This window comes from Crocodylus porosus, unplaced genomic scaffold, assembly GCF_001723895.1.
Source record: "Crocodylus porosus isolate Cpor-Errol unplaced genomic scaffold, CroPor_comp1, whole genome shotgun sequence".
Classification (NCBI taxonomy): Eukaryota; Metazoa; Chordata; order Crocodylia; family Crocodylidae; genus Crocodylus; species Crocodylus porosus.
The window spans coordinates 62,392,269-62,416,338 of NW_017728950.1; the positions used below are offsets into that span (position 1 = coordinate 62,392,269).

The window sequence follows — 24,070 nt, forward strand, 5'->3', positions numbered from 1 at the left end:
CTGACAAAGTGAACATAGCACTGAAAATTTTTGGAAGAGAGACTTACCAGGAATTATGAAAAGATTTGTAGTTAAAGGCTGGAGACAGGTGACGGCTTTACATTTACATGCCATATAATGTTTTGCAAGACAGTGCTTTTCACCCTGAAAGTTCCCAAATATCTTGCATGTATAACAAAAATTTATACCCTTGGACATGCAGACACCAGAACAGAGGAAGCAATTAACACAACATATAACAATAAGGAGGAGGAAGATGTTGGGCAGTAGCTTCAGGACACTTCTCACCACACCCTTTCTTAAAAAAAAAAGGTGTGTGTTTTGCTCAGTTATGATCATGAATGCACATTAAAGGTAGGTAAATATTTACATTTTAGTTCAGACTATGTGTAGCCTTAGTATATCTCTTTTGAACCAAATATGTCCATCTCCCCTTTTTAATTTCAGCCTCGGACTTTGGCAATACCCTGATGTATGTGAAATGACACCATCACTCCCACTCATACCCTTACAATGTACCTGAGGTTGTTGGTATGCACAGCAGTTTGTCTTGGTTGTTATAATTTTGATAATGAGAAAATGTCTTCCATTGTTGTATGAGGCCCATATGTGCTATGTGTAGAACCAGAGAACATACTATAATGGGGTCTCAAGCTTGCTTAATTCTGTACAAATAACAGTTAAGTGAACACTTCTCCCTCCCATCTCTTAATAGACTGTATGTAATCCTGAATAGCATTTCTGCTGAATTAAACCCTTGCATGCCATATTTTTCTGTGTATGCATAAGAAGAAAAAAGTGTGTGTATGTGAGGGGAGTACCTTTTGTTCTGCCATCAGAAATAATCTCAATTTTTGTGAATGTATCTTTCCTAGCCCTTGAGTTGATTTTAAGAGATAAGTCACCTAGCACTCCATTAGTACTTGGAAGATTATAAACCTCAGATTTAGCTGAGGATTAGTAAATTGGAGAGCATACATTATCGAGCCAGGCTTAGGACCATGATTGTCTCTTGAATCGTTTTCATTAGGGCTTTATTCAAAGATCGGTTGAATTGCATAACAATGACGTTTCAGGGGAATCTGGCAGGAATTTTTCTTTCATTTCTTCCCCCCACCTCTGAAAATGTTATTTTTGTAACTCCAGTTTCTAACATGCAGCATGATTCAAAAAGCAGTAGCTCAGCCGTGTGATAGCTGATTTCAGATGCTGCATCTGAACCCTGACTGGTGGTTGACTGAAAGAGGCAGAATGCGATATAAGAAATACATAACTATTCTAGAAGCAGCAGTTGGCATTACCCCACTTAACAAAAGAGAACTGCTTCCTGAGGGGAGACATGCGAACCTTTGGCAGCATCCAGGGTGAGTGTTGCATGTTAGGTGAATGAGTAACTGCAAATGACAAACATTTACCTTGAACCTATGCATAGAGATAGGAAGTTGTGCTATTTTGGAGAGTGAAATGGTGTTATGACAGAGCAGATGTAGAATGTAGTTTCTTTTGGAGATACACTTGTGGTGTCCTCGGCTAGCATTGCTGCTTGCATGGTGACTGGAAGTGCTGTCTGTAATAACACTTTGTGCAAACTTCTGATTTAAGAATTGAAAAGAAGCTCCTGCACCTTCCTTGCAATGGCAAATTAAATGGGCATCTTGCAGCCTGATTTCTCCATTTATTTGTTACCATGGTAAATATTTAAAACTTATTCCTTAGCATTTGTTTAAGAAATCTAGCAGCACCTAGAGAAGAAAATATTTATTTCGTCAGTACTTTTGTCATTCTTTGTCTACTAAAAGCAAAAGTCTCTTATATTTAAGATAAGCTTTATTTCCAAGAACAAAATTCATTTACTAATAGGACAGTAAATTAAACGCTTTTGAGTTGCTATGAAAAAGACTAGCAAAGTGTCTATGGAAAACTGAACAAGAGAGAGGGAGAACCCTGGATTGTCTTCGGCACTGGTGAGTTAAATATATTTTGGAAAAGAACTGTGTTGACAGTAACTCTGGTTTAGTTCTCTCTTAAGCAGGATTTTAAAAATCCTGCTTTTCTCTGTTCATGCTATTGTTTTTGTTTTTTGTGCATCACTCCAGCTAAGCAATGTAAATAGACTAGCTATTTAGACTAAATAGACTAGAATGTAAATAGACTAGATATTTATTTCATAGTTTCTAATCACATTCCCCACTAGCATGTTGTACAATTTCTACTATGAATGCTGCAGAAGAATGCAAACCTACACTTGGAATAAAATTTGACACAGCAGTGTCCCTTTTATCTGTGTCTATGCTGAGCTTTCCTAGAAGTGTAGCTCTTTTGACAGTTGCAGTTGTGGGAACACCAGTGTGTATATAAGGCACATAGTTTCATCATGTCATATAATCATATTAGACTGGGTTTTGGCAACGTGCTTCTGCTAGAAGATACCAGCACCTTTATTGACAGTAGAGCTGGGCTACCTACATTGGGGTTGCTGTTGTGGCACTACAGCAGTAAGAAATTTAAGACCCTTTGCAGGTACGGGCTTCAACTAGACCTTTAGGTCTGGGACAGACATTGCATAAATGTTAAGTCTGACGCAGTTGAGTGTGATACTACATTTAACCAGGTTTATCTCAAACTGGTTTCAGACATTTTCAAACTGGTTTACGTGCACTGAACATCTGTTCTGTTACAGGTTTAAACCAGTTTCTGATCACTTAAACCGGTTGACATGTAAAATCTGTCCCTAGCCTTAGGACACAGGTTGTCTCTTGGCAAGGATCCTCCCTGCAATGTAGAGTTGACCAATAACAGAACTGCACAAACTGTAACTTTTCCTCCAGTTGTTTCACAGCTGTACCTACAGGCGTATCTGTTTGAGTTTTGCAGCCACTCCTTACTCCCTGATAAAAGATTGTGTGGCTGCTTTGAATGTGCTGTCAAATAGTGCTGGAATATAATTACACATTCTTCCTGAAGTTCTCTCTTCTCTTGGAATGTGGTTGTTCTCCTGAGAAACAATTTTAAGTGCAGCTGACTTTGGTAAGAAGCTAACTATTTAGGAGAAGGAAACCATGTACACCTGATAGAACATTTGCATATTTGAATACTTGACATGCCTCTACAAGTGTGCCTTAGCTAGTATCAAATTGCAGCTGGCTATGTCTTTTCCACATGCTGTTTGCCTTTCTTTCCAGCAGCATTTATCATGAATCTCCATGCCCCCGACAGGAGTCAGGCATGATGCCAGTGTTACAAACTTTAAATTTCAAACTTTTTTAAAGCATGTTGAGCTGACGTGTATTTAAAACTTTGCTTTAGTCCTTTAAAAAAATCCTGATGCACTTAAATGTACCATGGAGAATTAAAGTCAGAATTAGTTTGGGGCATGACTGTGAAGCAGATGATTGTTTTTTTCAAGTAGTGGCTTTCCTAATGTTCTTCAGCTGCAGGTTACTAAATCTGTGGGTATAAATATTTACAATATTAGCTGATAATGAACTTCTATTTGATACCTGTATGGAAACCAGACTATACAGATAAAAGGGGGGAAAAAGAAAATATCATTTTTAAATCAAACAGTTATATATGTATTTTTTCCAGTGGTTAAGATTCTGGGGTGGGGGAATCCCACCATATAACAGTTCTTATACACATTTCTTTTCCACATTTCTTTGGGGATTTAATTTTTTTTTATCACACTTTGTTTAAACATCTAACTAAAAACAAACTATCTTATTATGTGCTGTCACCTCTAATATTATCACGCGGCTGAGAGAGAGCTAATAAAAATAATCAAAATGAAAAAATCAAGTGTGATTCTTAAGGGAGGGCGGTATGAAGAAATCCAAGGTATTTTGATCATGTATTTATTTTTGTTTCAAGATCAAAGGCATTAGTCCACTTTTTTTTTGTCTTGACCATTCCTATTTGTTTTATATGCCTTTGGAGCTTTTATAACGGCTGACCTCTTCATAGGGAGCCAAAAGGACAGTTATGATGTTTTGTTCTTATACACTCTTGTGCTGCTTCCTGGGAATAAGTCATAGGGTGTGTGCAATCTGTAACAATAACATTGACACTTGTCCATAATGCATGTTTTGCTACATTTTGAAGGCAGTCAAGCACACACCACAGTGTCCTCTTGTCTTGGAACTACAAAATTAAACCATGACTAAAACAATACTTCTCTGACTCCTGAGGAATGTTCTTGTGCTGGAGGGGCAGCAATGAGGAAAGTACAAGCCACCAGTGAATTTTAGGCCTAAAAAGTATTCATGTGAAAATGAGTTTTCAGAACTGTAAAGAAGACCAAAGAGATTTGTCTTTGAATGTCTTTTTTATAAATCTGGTACCTCAACATAGCTATGCTCTAACAGGGCGGGACAAAACAGTATAAAGCTACATCAAGAAAACAACATGGTTTCAAAATTAAAATAAAAAGCTTAAGGACTTATTTAAATTATGTCACCCTGTGTTTCTTGTTAGCTAGACCTGGTGATTTTTAACCAGGAGGGTGTATAAATAACAAATCCATATACAGGAACAAAGATCAGGGGGTTCATCTCTGCCAAATCACTGTTAACTAAACAAATCAGTTTTTGAAAAATGCTCTCAAGAGGAAGGTTGGCTTTATAGTTAATGCATAGCACCGGGAGGTACAGAATCTGGATTCCATTTTCATTTCTGTCATAGACTTCCTTGGCCAAGTCACTTTGGCTTTATATGTTGCCTTATGTGGATACATGTGTTCTGTTTCTACCAATGCATGTCTGTCTTGCCTACTTTAACTGGAATCTGTCAGAAGGGTCTGTCCCTTACTATGTGTTTATACAGTGGCTACCACAGTGGGACTTTGAACCTGGTTATGGTTGTAATGCTTATTATTATAATGCTAAGTGTCCTTTTCTGACACCATTTCCACTTCACATCCAGGCACAGTTTAAGCATGTTGAACTGATTTAGAAGGAATTGAATACATTTCCCTTTCTGGAATTCAGTATTGCAGGCTTCAGAAGTACCCTTTCTGGTGCTGCTTAACTTCAATAGGATTTTCTCTTGCAGGGAACAGGCTACTGCACTACCATCCCCTTGTGAGTGGGACTGGGAGCACAGTTCTACCTCCCGCTCCAAACTTTTCACTGGAAACAGACAGAGAACATTAAAAATCAGCGTCCCTCACCAGGTATGAATTAAAAGCCCATAAGATTAGCAAAAACCGGTCCTCCACCTGAAACCTGTAAAACAGTGTGGCTACTACATGCCAATTTGTCAATCATTCCTTTGGCTGTGGATTTATCCAGCTGTGGTCTTTAGCTGCTGATGTGAGCAGATGGAATCCCAGGGAAACTGCATAGCAATCAAGAATGAGTTCACACTGGTATACTGAACGCTTGGTAATGCATAATACAAGGCCTCTGATGTGGATGCTTCTGCAGGGAACCAAGTATGTTGCTGACATCATGCAAAAATAATAAAACATTGAATGGGATTAATTAATGTCTGAAGTGTTTAGGAGCAAAACTATATTTAGCCTGTGTTATTTTTTTCAGTGAACATAAATACTGAGTGCAAGTGTTGATTTTATTTTTAGCAGAATATGATTGTAAATTACTCAGTTACTGAATCAATGATGGAATAAAATAGCTGCATAGAGAGGCTTTTTGCTGCATAATTTTTTTTTCTCAATTCATGATTTGGGTAAATCTAATCTCTTTTGGCAGTTTAAAATATTTTGCTTTTCAAACCTTGCCCCTGGTAGTTTTTGGAGAGAGTATCGAATGAAGGTTCAGCTTGATTGTAAAATGTAATAAATACAGTAATTCTGAAGAAGCATAAGCAACAGCATCTTCGTAACTGATGACACTAGCATGATTCATGGTGAAAATTAATTTGTACCTTGGCTAAAAAGGTAATCGGTATTCTTAGAAACATGGATGCCTACTATATGCGCTAAGCCAGGGGCGGGCAATTATTTTGGGTGGAGGGCCGCTTACCCAGGTTTGGCAGGCTGTTGAGGGCCGCATGGTTAGCCCTGCCCCTTGACAGGTGCACCACCCCTTGACAAGTGCCCTGCCCCCTGGTCACCATCTTGGGACCAATGTTCCAGTGTCTTGGGACCAATGTCCCAGGGCCAGCACCAGTGGGGCCCAAAGTGGGGCACAAGCTGGCAGGGGTCTGTGGAGCTAGGCTGGGCTGCACCAGCAGGGAGAGGAGAGAGCTGGCCCGGCTCCATAGAGCCCCTGCTGGCTGGGTCCCTGTGCTCCTGCCACTCTGCTATGGGGCCTGCCGGCACTGGCCCCTCTCACTGGCAGGGAAGAAGCTGGTGCTGAGCACAAGGAAAAGTGGCCCCTCCCCCAGCTCATGCTCAGCGCTCCCTGCTACAGCCACTTGCAGCCCACACGCAAAAAAAACAGGAAAAAAAAAAAAGCTGTCTAGAGCAGGCACAGCCAGCCCACGTGGGCTGCAAGCATCTACAGCGCGGGGTGCCGACCATGGGGCAAGCGAGGGGCTGCTTTTCCCTGTGCTCAGCACCAGCTTGTAACCCGCTGTCAGCCTGGGCCCCACGCTGGCTCTGGATTCGCCCACTGGGGCTGTATGCGGTGGCAGCAGCTGTGGCCCCCCCGCTTGCTGTGCTGGGCAGTGTTGGCTGCTGCTGCCTGCCCGGAGCTTGTGTGCTGGTCAGCCCAGAGGCAGCAGTGGCAAACACTGCCCATCACATCAAGTGGGGTGGCTGCAGCTTCTGTCTCCATGCGCAGCCCTGACGGGCGAGTCCGGAGCCGCGCAGGGCCCAGGCTGCCAGTGTAGCTGGGTTACAAGGTGGTACTGAGTACGGGGAGGGGGAGAAAGGGGCCCCTCACCCGCCCCATAGCTGGCGCCCTGCACTACAGGCACTCACAGCCCACCTGGGGCTGCCTGTGCCTGCTCCAGACAGCCCTGCGCAGGTTGTGAGAGGCTGCAGCAGGGAGTGCCAGCTACAGGGTGGGGAGGGACTGTTTTCCTCTGCACCAGAAAGGAGCCCAGGTAAAAATTGAGTGTGTGGGGGAGGGGGGAAACGGCTCCTCCCCCGCCCCATGGCTGGCGCTCCCTGCTGCAGCTGCTTCCAGCCCCTGCAAGGCTGTCCTGAGCAGGCACAGGCAGCTCCAGGTGGGCTGCAAGTGACTGCAGGATGGGGCACCAGCCATGGGGCAGGAGAGGGGCCACTTCCACCCACTCTCGCCCCTGCTCAGCTTTTCCCCAGGACACTTTTCCCCAGGCTTCTTCCCTGCTGGGGACCTCCCCTACCCTTCCCCCTTACCTGTGGTTCTGGCATGGGGCAGCCATGTGGTCCCAGGGCAGAAGCCCCTGCAGGGGCTTCCAGATGGGGGGGCAGAGCCAGGTGGGCCCTGCTGTTGTGGGAGTCCACTGGGCTTCCCCTGGGTCCTACTGCCCCTGGTTCCTGTCATTTTTGACAGGAGCCAAAGAGAGAAATATTAATTTTCTAAATTTTTTAGGGGCCTTATTTTAGGCCATATTTTGCCCACCCCTGCGCTAAGCAGTCAATCCGCCATGTTCTTGAGGATAGCATATTGTTCACCAAAGCTCTAATTTGTCCAGTTTAATACTCTGGAAACTAAACTAGATGACATGAGGTGACAGCCTTTCCTTCAAAACTCCAGGATTGAAATTAAATGAAATATTAGCTTTGTCTAAGCTGGGGACTCATCACCATTACTAACAATGATTTAGTGTGAACTAGTGGGACCTTTCTTCTGCTTTTTGTCCGTATCCCTAACAAAGCTACTGATTGCTTAGAAATGTTGTACCATTTTAAATGTGTAAAGAGCTTTGATATGGATGGCTTGAGCTACTGTTGCCACCTTCCCTCTTTCTCTTTTCTTGAGGGAGAGGGGGTCTTGGCTAGGTGTATTGGAGAGAGAGATTAGCAGAACAAAAATGCTGATCCTTTTGAGCTTTGGAAGCTAGCTGTTAACTATTACGTTTTTATTCAAGGAAAGCAACAAGCTTTTGGTGAAGGAGTAGGAAGGAAAGCGATCTCCTTCTGCTTTCCAAGAAATGGAGAAAATACTCTTTGCAACAACTGAAAGAAGGAAAAGTAACGTGCAGTGTACATTAAGAATATGATCCTGTTTTGTTCTTAGCTATGCAAGCCGAGATGCAATCTCTGCCTTCAATAAAGCATCTTTTTTTTTTACATTGTTTTTTGTTAGTGAATTTTAAACCCCAAGGCCCCAAGTGTCATAATCAGTTCAGCTGAATTAGTGGGAGACAAAACCCAAATGACTAGGATAATTTTATTCATTAATATGATAGTTTAAATAAAATGCATCTAGTAATTGGAGCATAGTCTACAGTAGGGCCTCTCAGCAGTTTTACCTGAGTTAGTAAAACTGAGGGTGGACTGGTTTGTGTCTGATTCTCTAGTGCCGGTATGTACTCGGTAAGAACGTTCTGAATGAAAAGGCTGAAATGGGATCTCCTCTGCTATAGACAACACGGTTGTATCCTGATGCTTTCATCTCCCAGGGCAAGGCAGGCAGTACTTTCTTGCCGTCCTTTCTTTTTTGGTGGGGGGGAGGGAGGTTGGAGATGGTAGAAAAGTACAACTATAATTTTCACCCTAAAAAACAGAATAGCAAGGAGGAAAGAGAGGCAGAGTTGAAAAGTAGGATTTAGTGCTGTTAGGGACTGCTAATGACTGATGGGACTTATTTGGCTTCCTTTGCAGGTGTTCTTTGAAATAACATTTAAAAACAAACAATTTAGCTAATATTGTATGTCATGTGCTTTCTGTGTTTCCTTCCACTTGAGAACAGGGTCTTTGTTTCCTCTTTATCATATTGCCTTATTCTGTTTGTGACCAAAAACTAATTGCAGAGGAGAAGTGTTTGAAGTGGGTTTTATTTGCTAGCAGTAATGGAAGCTAATAAATTAGAATCTTCGGCTCTTAATGGTTTAGCAGATGTGTGCATAGTCAAGACGTGTGGAGGAGAAAAAAGAAAATGAGATGCTCAGAGCAAAGAAAACAATTTTGAAGGGAATATTTCCATAAAATGTCTATCTAAACCAGTCAAATTGAAAGATGTTTTGTCTGCAATGTACTCTGAATAAGCCCTTTTTAAGGATTTCTGAGAAAAGCACGCATGTAATTATTGTGGTTTTGGAATTGGTCCCCACTCTTAATCAGAATATTGAGAATTGCAGTCTATTCAATAATGATACTAATGATAGCTAGTGTGTTTCATTATTAGATCTCAATACTCTTTCCAAAAAAGACCTAGTACTATTATCTCCATTTTACAGGTGGGAAAACTGGGCTGAAGAATATAATGTAAAATGTTCCAGTTTAACATAAACAATGTGGGACATCGTACTGGGACCTGTAGTATGCAGATTGCATCTCTATATTAAAGATAAGGACAGCTGCTGTATGATATGTTTTATGTGGAATAAGTGAGGCATTTGGCATTATGCAGTTTACCTGTTTAGCCATTCCTGCACTAGATTATGCTCAATATCTCCTCAGGCTCCAAATTGCTATACAGATAGTGAGATGTTTGAACTTAATGAATCCTTTAAGGTTGGACAAACTGTTTTGGAGTTTTCTTTTGTGTAATACTGTTTATCATCAGCTTGCAAAGAATATGTTGCCTAACATATGCTACTTAACCTAATATTGTTGAAAAAAATAATTTTAGCACCCTTTTCATCAGAAGATATCAAGCTTATTGTGTGGTATGTAATTTTACAGAGACACATTTTACAGAAACACAAAGATGATAAATGAAATGCCTAAGGTTGTATCAGAAATCTGAGGAAGAGCTGGAAGTGGAATTTCTATTTTCTGGACCATGATTATCAAAAGTTCAATACTTAAGATCAGCTTCTACATCTGTTTTAGATACTGCAGTATCTGGCCTAACTTTCAATAGTACTGAGCTCCCACCATCTCTTAATGAAGTCAAAATCTAATCCCCTTATCTTGCTAATGCATAGTACTGCCTAGTGCAATCATTTACTTCATAAATATACTGAACTATAATTGTTAGAGAAGCCAGTGAGTTGCAACACAAAAAATAGCCACTTTGCTTGGATTACTGCAACCTGCTGCTGTTGGCAGAACTATTTGTGCATGCGTGTGTATGTACACATGCATGCTTATGTTCTGATTATTATAAATTATACAGCTCTCAGTGTTGCTCTTGCTGAAGTTGCTAGCTGCACAACTGCTTCATTCACAATAACATTTGATAATTAGTGGGAGACATTTTTTCTTTGCTTCATTGACACAGGATGCACCAAGTAATCTGGCCAAATTACTGTGGCACAGAATGTAAATTAGAAAGTAAATTGAAGCTGATTGTAGGCAAACAATGTCTGCTTTGATTATTTAAACTAGAACACACAACATGTATTTATCAAGTAAGTTATATTCAGGCTTGTCAGATAGTTAAATAATGTTTATTTCTCCCCTGACAGAGTGATTTTAAAATATCACTCCATTAAAATATCACTCTGTGAAATGCCCATGTACACACAAGAGTCACAGTGATGACTGCTTTGTCTTGCCTGGCATGTGAAACAATGACTTCATTGTTTAAACTGTGATTCATAGAGGTCATGTCTACACCCTTTACAGCAGACAATTAGAATACTTTGAATGCTGTTTCCACACTTGCATAACCTTTTACCACTGCAGCATTTCATATAACATTGGAACGTAAGTGTTCCCAGTTAACCATTTTCACAGTTAGTTTATGTGCCAGCAGGGCATCCAGTTCTGCTGCAGAGAAAAGTACTCTCTCCTGCAGGCTTCCAGTGCTTTGAGAACCTGACACTTGTGTATGTTGTCCAGCCTGGAAGCCAGCTGTGGTTCTTGAGGTTCTGGATTATGGTTTTTAAGGATCTAGGATTTTGACAGAATTGAGGTGGGGTGCAGATAGTGGTACATCGTCATATGTAACACAACACCTGTTTTTCTTCAGTTAAAGATAATCTAGAACATTTATTAGTATGCCAGAGGTCCAGTGTTGTATTATTCAGTTTAAGATCAAAGCAAAAACAAATTAACTTTATCAGAATGCGTACTAAGTTGCTAGCTTAATATTTTTTTATTTAAATGGCAAGGTAGGCAAAAATAATACAAAGATATTGTTTGATTAGTCATTAGAGTTAAACATACATCTCTTATTCTGATTTGTAAAATAAAATCTTGCTTTGTTGAGCATCTTCCCAGTGCATTCAACAGTTCACTGGCAGTCATTTCCACACTTGCATTCATATTCCTACACTTAAGTTACAGTTTTTACCTAAAACTGAAAACAGTCTGCAGGGATGAGAAATATCACTAGGAATACCTAATAGGAAAATTACAAAAGAAACAGTAACTTGATTAATGGAACATCAAAACCATTGAAGAGGAGAGAGGGAGGGCCATTAACACCTATGGAGTGAAGAAAGATTAGCAGCAGTCAGGTAGATTATAATGAGCCATGAAGTCAAATGATTCTGTCACTGCTGCCTGAATAAAAATGCTGCTGTCTCTTCCAGGCAGTTGGTTTTAAAGTTTGGGTGGGCCAGGAATCAAAGCAGGGTGTAACTGTACCATTGCACCCCTCCACACACACACTCCTGTGCATGACTGTGTTAATAAGAAAACATGTATTTTGATTTTTACATTGATAATACATTTACTGAGGTGTACCCCATTGCTTTGATTCAGTTCCCTCGCTATTGGGAGGAAGCAACTGCTTTCCCTATAAGCAGCTCTGGTGAAAACTAGAAATGCTGTCACTTCCTTGCTCGGTAGTAGTCCCCAGTAGAAGAAAAGTAGCATTGGCTATTCCATTGCCTTATGGGAGCTATAGGGAGAGCATAGGATCTTGACTGACTCTGCCTGAGCCTCAGAGAGAGCCCAGCAAGGAACAGCAGCCATACCATGCTTGTCAGCTGAAGAGAGGGGGTGGAATGGAGATATCTAAAATGGAACGTGTCAAATTACGACAGTCTTCGCTGCAGTCTAACCACAGGATAATTCACTCCCAGGAGTTTAGCCCATGGTAATCACAAGGCCTTAGGTAAGCAGTGATGCTGTATCTGGTCATGGCAACAAATGAATACGCATCTGTGAACATGTTCTAAGAGTCATAGCACTGTAACTGTCTGCGTCACTTAGTTCTCAGGGTGTTGTGGGACTGCTCATCTCAGTATAGTAGCTATCTTTTCTCCCTTTTGAAACAAAGCAGTAGATGGAATAGAGAGATGCTTTGGAGTGTAAATCCTCCATACAGTGTCCTGTGTAATCTGTAGGAGGTATTATGATTGCCATAAACAGTAAACTTTCACTCTCTAATAGCAGTCTATTGTTTCAGGCTGAAAGTAGTAAACTGTAAACTGCAATCAGCAAAGGCTGATTGATGGCCATTCAGAAGGCTTCTAGGAAAAGCCTGAAGGGTCAGTATGACTCCGTGGTAACAGCACATGGCAGCAGTTCTTCACATCTGCATGCTTGCATAACTAGCTACTTCATGGTCGGCCTTCTTTCTAGCTCTGGAGGTAGTGGCTACTTTGCTGTAGAGCATTGCTGAAGGGGTGGTTGTGGGTATGTGAACACGGAGCATGTTAGAAGGAAACCTGTGGTTAAACCCGAATTTAATGGTGTAGTAAAGATGAGCTCTGTCTAGCCTGATGTGAAAGAGGGAAGCGTAGACCTGGCTCTTTCAGAATTCTTCTTTGTTCTTTCAAATGGAAAACAAGCTTGTATTCTAAATTCAAGTTTTCTTTCTGAATCTTTCCCTTTTCAGGAAATTACTGGATAGCAGTTTTCTAAATTAAGGGGAGTTTAGAAAGAGAAATTTGTCAGCTAGGTTAGGAAAAAATGGTTTATAAGGCTTGAAACACAGACTCTTTCAGTCTTTTCTGTAAGCTTGTGAGAACTCCATACAAATGATTATGCTGTCTGCACTCGGAGTGTTGGTATAGCTGTATATTCCCTTTACTTATGAGCTATACAAATCTATAAGCTATACCAGAAAGAAAAGATAGCAGCTGAATAATAAAGGCAAGGCTTTTTGTCCAAAAAAATGTTTCTACCTCTTTATATTTTGCTTTTAGTTCTCTGCAACTAATTTTTGCCCCATTCTTCTGGACTTGCACTGTTGCATTGGTTGAATGGTAGAACTGCTAAAAAAGAAATCTAATTTTTAAATGCATCAATGTGATCTCATTTCTGCCAGTCTCCCTCTTTACAATGCTTCTGTCCATCTCATTCTAGCTCTTGCAGGCTCCTGAATATATTATAATGTAGAAATAATATGCTCTTTCATTGTATGCTTGTGTTCTATAAATACTGGAATATCTACAATCCTGTGTTGGCCCAGTCAGCCCCCTGACTTGACTGAAAATTTATTTGTCCAGTGACAATGACTAAATTTTGAGTGGTTGTTTATTGTTTCAGATGCAGAGATGAGTAACTGCTAGATGACACTTTATTGTAAAGAAATATTAAACTTCCTATGTTGCTTCAGAAGTGATGTATTAGTTTGGCAGCAAAACAATAACTTTGAAGTGTCAACTGTTGCGTAAAATGTTAAGGGTGCTGTTGGAAAGCATTTTGGGGGAATGAATATAGTGGCAATGCCGTTATCCTTATACAGGTCCCTGCCTTGTAGTCTAGATGAATAAAGAATATCATCTTGTAAAAGATTAATAGGAAAGAAGTTATCATGTGCTAGCACTGTGAATGTCAGATGGTGGTTAAAAATGCAGTCCCACTGGTTTTCATATAATCATTAGATGTTTTGAAAATGGAGGGAGACATGTGGCCCATATCAGGAGCATAGAGTTTGTGAGATCAGAAGTACACCGATTTGAAAGGGGGGGTGAGGGAGACAGAGAATACACTTTTAGTATCATACACATAATTTAAGACTACAGAAGATTTGAGTAATAGGAGTGCAGGGGAGGAAACAGTGTTTCCAGAGAGGCAGACAGATATTTACATGCTAGAGGGGTATCTATATTAGTGGCTCTCAATCTTTTTGGACTTGAGCCACCCTTTAATGGGCTGGAGGCACCCCTCCATAACTTTTGTGAATTGGCTGCTGCTCGATGTAAAGATCTAATTTATATATTTTATAGTGCTTAACTTCTTACAGTGGGTGTAGGGGATTGTCCAGGCAGGGACAAACCTGAGCCTGTACTTATCTAATTATCTTTCACACATTTGCAAGAAATAAAATGCAAATAACCAGTCAACAGGGATACAGGTTGTAGTCGTGTTGGTCTAAGGACATAGGCAGACAAGGTTCTTTGCGTATATCTAATATCTTTTATTAGACCAATTTTGAGTTGAGAACTTTGTATCAATGAGGCTGAAGCTGAGAGAGGAACCAGGAACTGGGCATCGGGAATCCCTATCCTGGGAATCCTTTATCCTGGAAATAACTTTGAGTTGGTCTAACAAAAGATATCAGATTTGCCCAAATTTACCTCATCTGCCTAATAACTAGTCAAATCACTTTTGGCTCTACTGCAATAAATGATCCTGCAATATTCTGCCAGTGAGGGTGCTACAGATTGATTGATTTATTTTGTCTTGGGGTAAATCATTTCATTTTCCTATACCTCGGTGTCTTCGGTTGTGTAGAGCAGATAATACTCCTCTACCTAAGGGGCGTGGAAAAAAAAAGTAGTCCCATGCCTCCCAGGGGCCCTTTTTGAAGTCTTGATTTGGCTGCTGATTGTAAAATGCTTTTAAGATCCTGTCCTAGGAATGGCTGTTGTGGGGCAAAATGAAGCTGAAGCTGGTTCCTTATTCCCAAAATAAGGATTCCCTTATTCCCAGGATTAGGGATTCCCAATCCCAGTTCTTTAGTTGCGGTTCCTGGTTCCTTTCTCAACTTCAGTCTCATTGATACAAAGTGGCCTGATTGTTCTGGGGTTTCATCATGAGTAGCTGCTTTGTCTCTGACTCAGCTGTTCTTCCTGCTTTAGTGCAGCACTGCCCAGGGCTGGATGGGCAGTCTCTCTCTCTCTCTCTGTGCGGCTAATTACTTTGCAAACTTCCTTGGGCCGTTTTTCGTGGAAATGGGGTGGCCTGGCCTGCGGGGGGGAGGAAGCGGCTGTGGAACTGGTGCACTGAGGGCCTCCTCCAAGCCCTCCCTGCCCTCCATGTAGAGAGACCCCCCTCCCACCCTTGCAGGGGGAAGAAACCCTGTTCCAATGGGAGCCGCACAGGGTTCCACCAGGACCGAACCACTTGGAGCTGCAGGGGGGAGGGCACAGGTCTGTAATGCATCTCCTCGCTCCCCAACCCACCCGCTTTTCTGTTCAGCCCACCTCTTTTGTGCCCTGACCCCCCTTTTCCTCAGGCTGGAGCTGTTGCCACCCAGGGCTTGGGGATACAAGCAGGGCTTGGGGGTACGACCACCCCTTCTCCCCCTGCACAGCGAATGGAAGTGGCGCTGGACAGGGTTGCCCTGGGGTAGCTGAGCTGGCTGGGAGCTTGGCAGGACTGGAAGGAGCTGGGGCAGGGGGGAGCTTGGCGGGAGGTTGCAGTCCAAAGCAGCTGCCATCTGAGTGCATGGAGGACAGCAAAGAGTAGCTAAGTGCTCCCCCCCCTCCCCCCGAAGAGTTTGGAAAGGGGGAGAGCACAGGGGAAAGTTTCCCGCCCCCCCCCGAGCCTTCTGGTGCAGAGATGCCAGTGCAAGGAGGAGACCCCTTGCTGTACCCTCGGCAGGAGCTCTCAGCCTGGCTCCGGGTAAGTACCTCCCTTGGGGCATCACTTCTTCCCCATTCCCTTTTCTGGGGGCAGCTCTGGTTCTGGAGGAGGATGCTCTTCCCAGCAGGGCTTCCGAGTAGGGTCACGGAAATAGAGCTGGTTGCCTGACACAACAGCCTTGGGTGGGGGGGGTACCAGCAGCATCCTGCCTTCGGTGGAGGTTCTGTCCTGTCCATGCTGCCTCTGGATGCAGTTCCCCCCTTGGGTGCTGTGTTGGCTGGGTTGATTTCGTAGCACTGCGTAGCTGCCCGGTCCTGGTTGGATTTCTAAGCGAGAGATTGTGGCTCTGAGACAGAGTGGAGAAATAAAACAGTTACTGGGCCTGAGGTTAAACTAGATCGGGGCTGGCAATATCCTTCAGCAGTCTTTGAGCAGAGTGGTCTGCATTTTGAGCAACCCAGTGGGGTCATAGTTTAGAGTTTGGAACTTCTGGTGTTTTGGGTTTGAAGGCTCACTTTGGACTGCTCTGTTTTTATTTTGCATGTCAGGTATCCAGGTTGTAGCCATATTGGTCTAGAGGCAAAAGGAATCAAAACTCATGGAAGAGGTGATTTATTTTCTTAGATCAACTAGATATTTGCAAACAAATTATTTGGTTGCAAATATCTGCCTGATTCAAGAAAAGATGTCACTTCATCCACAAATTTTGATTCCTGTTTTTATTTGTTTTTAACCTCCAGACACTCAACCTGGATGATCAGAATGCATGAAGTCTATATTTTAAGCACCTGGTTTGCCTGTGGGTCACAGTTCTGAGCGGGAAATTGAAAATACTGTGCATGGCCAGCAGTGAACTTTTGAGGTTTGGGTTTTGTTGGCTGGGGGTTTTTTAAGTTTCAAATTCATTTTGCAGCTTTTGGGTGAAAGTTATTTATTCTTCTTATGCCCCCCCCAACCAATTAAAATAACCAATTTAAGTGTCAGCTGCACTCACTTTTATTTTTTTGTTCCTAATGTAATTGGATAATAGGATTCAATGACCCACATGATTAGTAGTGAGATACAGTTTCTTACCTATAGCTTCCTAGTTCAAACATGAGGAAAGACCATAGTAAGTTAAGGTAATTTCCAGCTGAAGACTTGTTTCATGGTTGTGAAATGAGTTAGTAGTGTCAGACTGTGTGTTTATTTGTGATAGGGCAGCCTGGGCATGCACAAACTATTATTCAGTATACCCTTCTGTTTGTTTAAAAAGTGCCCCTGAGATGCAAACACTTCCCCCCTCCCCCCTCCAGAGTGCTGTATTCCCATTGTTCTTCCCCCCCTCCTTCCACCCCCTTCATTATCAGCTGCCTGTTTCATCTTCTGTAAATCAAACTTGTTAGCTTTTGGGGCCAGAGGTTTGTCATTGCATATCTTTTTAGCGCTTAATTCAGTGGGACCCCAGTTTTGTTTCAGAGTCTATGGTTGCTGCTGTACTGTTAATAATAAATAACTCAAATATTATGTTGACAGTCAGAGAATGGGAATTTAAACACCCATTGAAACAGATTAATTCTTTTATCCCTGGAAGTGTTCCCTTCAGGACAGGGTTTTGGTATATTGATCAAGATTGAACAAGGAACCATCCAGGCCTAGAATCTGAAGTCTAGAGGTTGGCATGGTACATAATCATTGCTCTCACATTTTAAAATCATGCATATCAAAACCAAAAATATTTTGGTGAGATTTAGCCAAAAAGCTGACCTTCTTAAATATCAGGAGAAACTTCTATAATGGAAAACTTTAGTTGCTGTATGGCAACACTGACAGCTCTGTTATAATTCAGTATACCAGGCTGCACGATAGTTTTTAATACAGGGAAACCATTTTGCTATGCAAATATATGATAACCACCTACTTATGGAATTGTGGCTTGGTTTCTTTGTGTTTCAGCTATTTTGCACTATTTGGTTAGCTATCTCTAACCCTTAATTGGCAAGCTGATCATTCTCCTAGTGCAGGAGAGAGCTCAGCTGCCGTACACAGTTTCCACACCAGTCTCTTCTCCTGAGCTATCAAGTGGAAGGAATCTGTGCTACCACAGTTCATATCTGACATGGTGTTTTACACAGTAGCCAGACAGGGTAAGTTAGAACAGCCTGTAACTTCTGTGGATGGGATTGTGAAGCAGGTGCTGACAGTCAGAGATGCAGAATTTGTACTATTATGTCCATCTTCACTCATGTGCTGAGTTTCTCTGAAGGAATGAAACGAGGCACATATTTGCAGCCAGATAACGTGAATATCATTGACACTTAAGCTGCACCCAGATATGCAGGGGTGTGCAGTTCGTGGTGCTGCAGATCTTTGTGGCACCACAAACCGCACGCTGAGAACGTTAAAACGCGTCCCAGACTGCATGGGACCAAAACTTGTTACTGGGGTTTCCCAGTAGCAAAAAAAAAAAAAGAAACAAACAGTGATACAATGTGCACACAACAAGCATGTCTTGACACACATGGAGGCCAGACCATCCAGAGCAATGCTCTGGCTGCCAGCCAAGCCTCTGTGCTGCCCAGTCTGTGCCCCTGCTGCTCCAGGCTACCAGGTAAGATTGCTCTTTAGCTTTTCTTGGCTGAATAGCTGTAAGGAGCTGGGTAAGCAGTTTGCCTGCTGCCCGCAACGAAGTGCATGTGCAGGGGCTTGCGCTGCAGCAGTTTGTGCCGCTGCGAGCACACACACCCCTGCATGTCTGGATGCTGTCTTTTCAGCATTAGCTAACTCTCTGGTGAGAGTTCAAGGATCAAATCCACTAATGCTGACCTCATTTTCAGAGCTTAATATACAGAAAGATGGATGTGCACTTTTCAAGTCCAACTGTGAGATTACTGCAAAATTAGGGCTTCGTGCTGGTGTGGGGTGGGGCAATTTTAAAGGGATTTCATAAAACTGATAGAATGTTTTAATTCTGTCTTCATCAGTGTTAATGGAATCCTGGCTGTGATGAAGTCTAGTTAAACTAGTTTATATCTACTGGCACTACCATAAAACTTCCTTTCCTGTAGTATCTAATGTAGAGTCAACATCATGAGAGAATTTTATGCTTTCGGGTGCTTGAATGAACAGCGAATTAGTAAAAAGCTAGGCATCATTTTCTGAATACATCTTAATGTCTCTTTATTTGTGCTGTTTAGAAGATAGGATAGGTGGCTCAGGGAGTACAAAGTTTCACATTGTTCCAATCCAGGTCTCTTCTGTCTCCTGCCCACTACAGTTGCAGTCCACTGGCATGCTCTTTCAATTAGCTGAAAGGCTGTATAGATTGAGCTCCCTTCTTGAACATTTGTAAAATATGATTACAGTAGTATGAAGGTTTGTATTTTGTTGTCTGCAGAATGGTAAAGCAAGGGAAGACGTAAGCCTTCAGTGCTATCACTGACAACTTTCATGAGCAGATTTGTTCAAAAGGTTTTTAAACTCATTGATACTGATGGTTCTTTAATAATCTGTTTGAGGAACAAAATAACACTCTTTGTTCCCACCCTTTTTTTTTCCTTTTCCTTTTTCTCCTTCTTATACCCTTTCCATCATCTTTCCAATTCTCATGCTAAGAAACAGCCTAAAAAAGACTGTAGCTGGGGCTTTTTTTTCTAGTTTCACTTAGATATTTTGTCCTTGGAGACTGTTTTATTAGTTGGGGTTTGGGGTTGGGTTTTTTTGGTTTATTTTTTTTAAAGAGAGAGAACATTTCATGACGATGCCCAAAAAATGTTAACAGTAATGATTCATGAAAAACAGGGAGAGTTAAAAAGGCAGGGAACCAGCTTGCTTTTCCAAACATTTTTAGGGTCCTCATGCATCAGATGAACGGCAAGTCAGTAAATCTTCATGATGATGTAACAACAACAAAACATTTTTGTGTTTTTTTTTTTTTTAACAGATGAACTGACGTAACTTCTTTTAAAAAGTTATTTGCATGTCTAAGCCATTGACAGAAGTAATAGGTGTGCTCACAACACAAAACATTTGAAAACTGTATTTTGAAAATATTTCTCTCTCAGTGCAAAAACATGGAACATGCCAGGAGTTCTGATTTTTATATTGCCCGCACCGGTTACATCTTACTGCAAACACCTACCCTAAAGCAACATTTCACTCATGCATTCATGCAAATAACTGCCATGGTACAGGTCAGTTGATTACATGTCTGATCTCTCTATATGTCATGTAAAGATTATAAGTATTTTTTAGGCTTATCAAATAGCAAGTGGTGCCTTTTTGAACATTCCTGGTAGCCTTGTCAGATAATTTAAAAAGAAAATAAACTACTGCCACCAACACCAGCAAATTGAAAAAGGAAAGGCTATTTAACAATCTACAATAGTGCTCAAGAACTAAGCAGTCAAAAAATAAAAAGGACATTTTCATTTCTAACACTTGTTGACATCAGCACTCCAAAAAGCTGTGTGCCCCGTTGACAGACTGCAACAACAAAAAAGATTAATTTCTCTCATATATTCTGCTACGTTAGTTCAGTTACATAAACAATATTGCTTTAGTTTTTCCTGCCTCACTTTGGGACAGGTGACCCTTTGTATATGCTGTAGTGTTTTTAAGAGGCCTGGTCTAATGGTTTCTTGATGTAGCTGCAAGAGGTGATGCACTCACCTATAATAGATGTGTAATGTGCATAAGCTGCTCTGAGCCTTTCTGGATACGGCAGGGTATAAATATAAATAGTATTCACAATGTGATGTTAGGCTTTCCTTTATGTACTCTTCTGTAGTCTGGCAGTTCAAAGGATCTCTTCTGGTAATATCTGCTACTTAGGAGAAACTTTGGGAACCCCCCATGCTTTTGTCACACAGAATGCTGGTCATGCAGAGCTTTACTTGGAGACCTAGGGGAAGTGAATTGTTAGCGCTTTGAGCTGCACTGATAGCTTCCAGGCACAGCATTTGGCACACTTTTTTACTTTGCTCTGTGTTTCAAAGCAGATGCCGGCTAATATGAAGGTCTTAAGAGTACAATTTTGAATGCCTTGTTGATGGTTGGCTTATTTGAGAAGATATGTGAGGTTTGGGTCTCTCAATACTATATGGATGATTTCAGCTTTATGCTCAATAACTAGCTGTTATACATATAAGTAGCCTATTAGGAGCATCTTGAATATACTTTGCATTTATTCAGATAACAAGAATGAAACATCCATTTTGAACTGTAAGAGTGAAAACATTGAATCATTAGTTGATATTTAAGTGGGAATTTAGAAGTGAGTGTGTGCACCGAATTTTAGTTTCCTTTAAGCATCACTTTTCTTCCTAATGTATGTGTGTAGTGTTTCTTCTTTTGTTTCTCTCCTAGTACTATGGGAGCTGAGGAACTTCAGGAAACTGAAATGAAAGAATTTGGAAGTTTTGTTTCTAGCTTTGCTGCTAAAGGATTGTGTTGGGTCTGAGCTGGAAGACAGGGCAGGTATATCAAAGCCAGCGTTTTACCAGGCTGGAAGCTGGTCAGTTATCTGTTCTGCCCCACGTTTTACTCTTCAGTGGAAATGGTCTAAATCATCTGTGCTTCAGAGGAATAGTGTGAGGTTTTAATAATATTCCTTCAATGAATGTTGTATAACAAACATGTTTGTTAAAGCTTGAATGGGAGTGTTGGGGAAATTAAATCTTTTGGTTTCTGATTATTTTGCTGGTAGCCTGTTAATTCAAATAAGGATTGCTGCAAATGTTAGGATTAGATTTGTGTCAGATAGATCAATGTCAATGAAAACTTTGTTTAGGGCCTCATTCTTTGTGGTTTAGAACAAAAACTAATGTAATATGCCAGCCCAGAGATGGGCAGGATGAGCTTTCTTGTTACTGGTAGTAACACCTTTACTACAATCCCTTGGGAAGGAGAATGGAAAATTCTTAGATTTTCCATTTAATTATGTTATGATATATAATTGCTAAACAGCCATTTAGGAGAGCAGTTATACTGGTAAGTTGGCTTCACAGCTTTTTCTGCAGTAAGGGATGAGGTAAGTACACTTAGATAAGCACCTTTGATCTCAAAAATTGTGAAATTTAGATTTGGGTAATTTGGGGATTAACCTGGCATTGTTCTGAGTTGACTGACTGGCTGCTTGTATGACTCTGCCTCCACTATCAGTGCTGGATTAAGGTTCCTCCAGAATTGTAAGGGTCAGTCTTAAAATTCTGGAGGAATAGGTCTCAAGTCCATTCCTGCCACTCTTGGCTGTGGGGATGGAGAGAGATAGTAGATTGCCATTTACTGTAATGCTGTACTTTGTGGTAGGTAGCATATTCTTTTTTTCCACATACCCATTTGAAAGAAATAGGAGTACGAGGCATATGGACTCTGGGTTTTCCTTCTCGAAATGCTGTTTCTAGAACAGGAGTGTCAAACATGCAGCCTGTGAGCCAGCTCTGGCTCATGGAACCATATAATCTGCCCTGTGGGTTGCAGGTTTAACCCAGTGTGCCAGCCCCTGATAGACATATTGTGTGTAGCATGCAAGTGGACCCCACACTGTGCAGATTGCACACAACATGGGAGACCAGCACAGAGCACCGCATGCAGCCCATCTCCTGAACCCCCTGCGCTGTATGCAACACCGTGTCCAACCCACACACCGCCTATTCTGCCTGCAGCATGTGGCAGCCCTGCAGCCTGCCCCAGAATGATTTTTTTTTCAGTGTCACCTGAAGGGAAGAGGGAGCAAATCTGGCAAAGGGACCTCACTGCCAGCCCCCCTCCCACCCATTCCAGGTACCCACCCAGCCTCTGCTAAAGGTTCCCTGGCTTTTGGGGCTGGCTGGACAGTGGGGTTTCCTTGGTGGCTGGGGACTGCAAGCTAGTGTAAGCACTGCTGTAGTCTGGGTGTACAGGGCTAGCATGGGAGATGTATGAATTGGGGCTAGAGTTTGGGGCATGCATCTGCAGCTGAGACTCCATGAATAGCTTTGCAGCCCCAGTGCCCACAGGTTGGGGACACTGAGAATGGGTGGGTGAGGGGACTTGCCTGGATGTTTGTCAAGCATCTGTGCACCCAGCTTGGGGTGCTATGGCAGCTCCTGGGCTTGGCACTGGCTCTAGAGTGCAGTACAGGCACAGGCTGGGACGAGGGGAGCACAGCACCCTGCTGTGTTTTGCTTTGCAGCCCTTCCAGTGCCCTGTGCAAGAGTAGCAACCTTAGAGAGCAGGCAAGAAATGCCCAGGGAATAAACCTGCAGGGGTGCTGGGGTTGGGGCAGACTGGAATGAAATGAATTTAGCATGCAGGTAAGGGCACTGTGCAGCGGTCACTCTGGCCTGGTGCAGCAACACTTATCTGGCCCATGGAGCCCAATTAGTTTTAAACCCGTAATTTAGAGCCCTGATGAGGGATATGGTCAAGCGTAAGCTGCAGGAGGTTTTATTCCCTTGTTCATCCATGTAGGATTTGGTTACAATCCATCCCTAATACTCAATATAATCAAAAGCAAGCTAGAATGCACAGGTGAACCCAGGATTATTTACAACCCTTTGGGAATTCTGTCTCTAAATGTGGACAGGTTTATCAGAGGGCAGATGAGTCTCCTTAGTAAAATAAGCTACTTGCCACACACTGTCCAGTGAGGCAAAGGGACTCTGCATGGCATGTTTGCTAATTGTGATCCTGTAATGTTGTAGCAGTAGTATGGTGTTTGTATAGTAGTCCAAATTGGTGAGTTGCCTTTGGAGCAGTAATAGAGCAAACAGTTTTAGGGTTTGACCTACCATTTTATTGGAAAACAGGTGTATAAACTTTGTATGCAGTAGAGCAGAAAAAGGTATGAAAATTCAGAATGCAGTTGACAGGGGGTTGCAGCTGATTGATAACTGTTCTGTGCCAACTAATGAAAACTAGCAATTCAGTAGGGGGAAAAATGAACTTATGTAGCAAAGAAATTACATCTGTCAATGGATGTACCTTCCTCCTCTGCTTAGACCCTGCATACTGTTGCCCAGAGCTAACAATTGCAGCACAAACAGTTTACAGTTTGATACAATAAACAAAGAGGTTGGTGTCTAAAATCTTCAGAAAGAAGAGAAGGCTTCTTGTAGCTGTTGCCACTATTCAGATCTCTGTAGGCTGGCTTAGTCTGTTGCCATCAACTTGTAACTATTTAAACTGGTCATGTGAAAGTACTTGTAAAGATCATATTGTTGTTCATGTAAAAATATTTAAGAAAAAATGTTTAATATGACAGTCTCTGTCCAGATACCATATATATAGTAAATTTATAAAATATTGATTTCCCATCAACAAAAATAAGACACCTTTTGGGAGTCATGTTGTGGCACGCAATTCTGGTGTGAAGTATATATTACTTTGTGGTGAGAGGGGTTT

At 41.8% G+C, this 24,070-nt stretch overlaps 1 protein-coding gene across 3 annotated transcripts in view; it reads left to right on the forward strand.

Moving 5' to 3' along the window:
- The first annotated feature begins 1,671 nt into the window (after nt 1–1,671).
- TJP2 (tight junction protein 2) overlaps nt 1,672–24,070 on the forward strand; it is a 74,308-nt gene continuing 51,909 nt past the window's right edge. The window contains exons 1-2 of one of the 3 annotated variants that reach the window (XM_019555090.1): nt 1,672–1,690; nt 5,050–5,170. Coding sequence is in view for 1 of the 3 variants with exons in the window: in XM_019555092.1 (XP_019410637.1) it covers nt 15,683–15,745 (63 nt within the window). In the remaining 2 variants the exon portion in view is untranslated. Of the gene's footprint in view, nt 1,691–5,049; nt 5,171–15,662; nt 15,746–17,709; nt 17,833–24,070 lie in introns of those variants that run through there. The other 2 variants (XM_019555095.1, XM_019555092.1) reach the window with 2 other exon arrangements.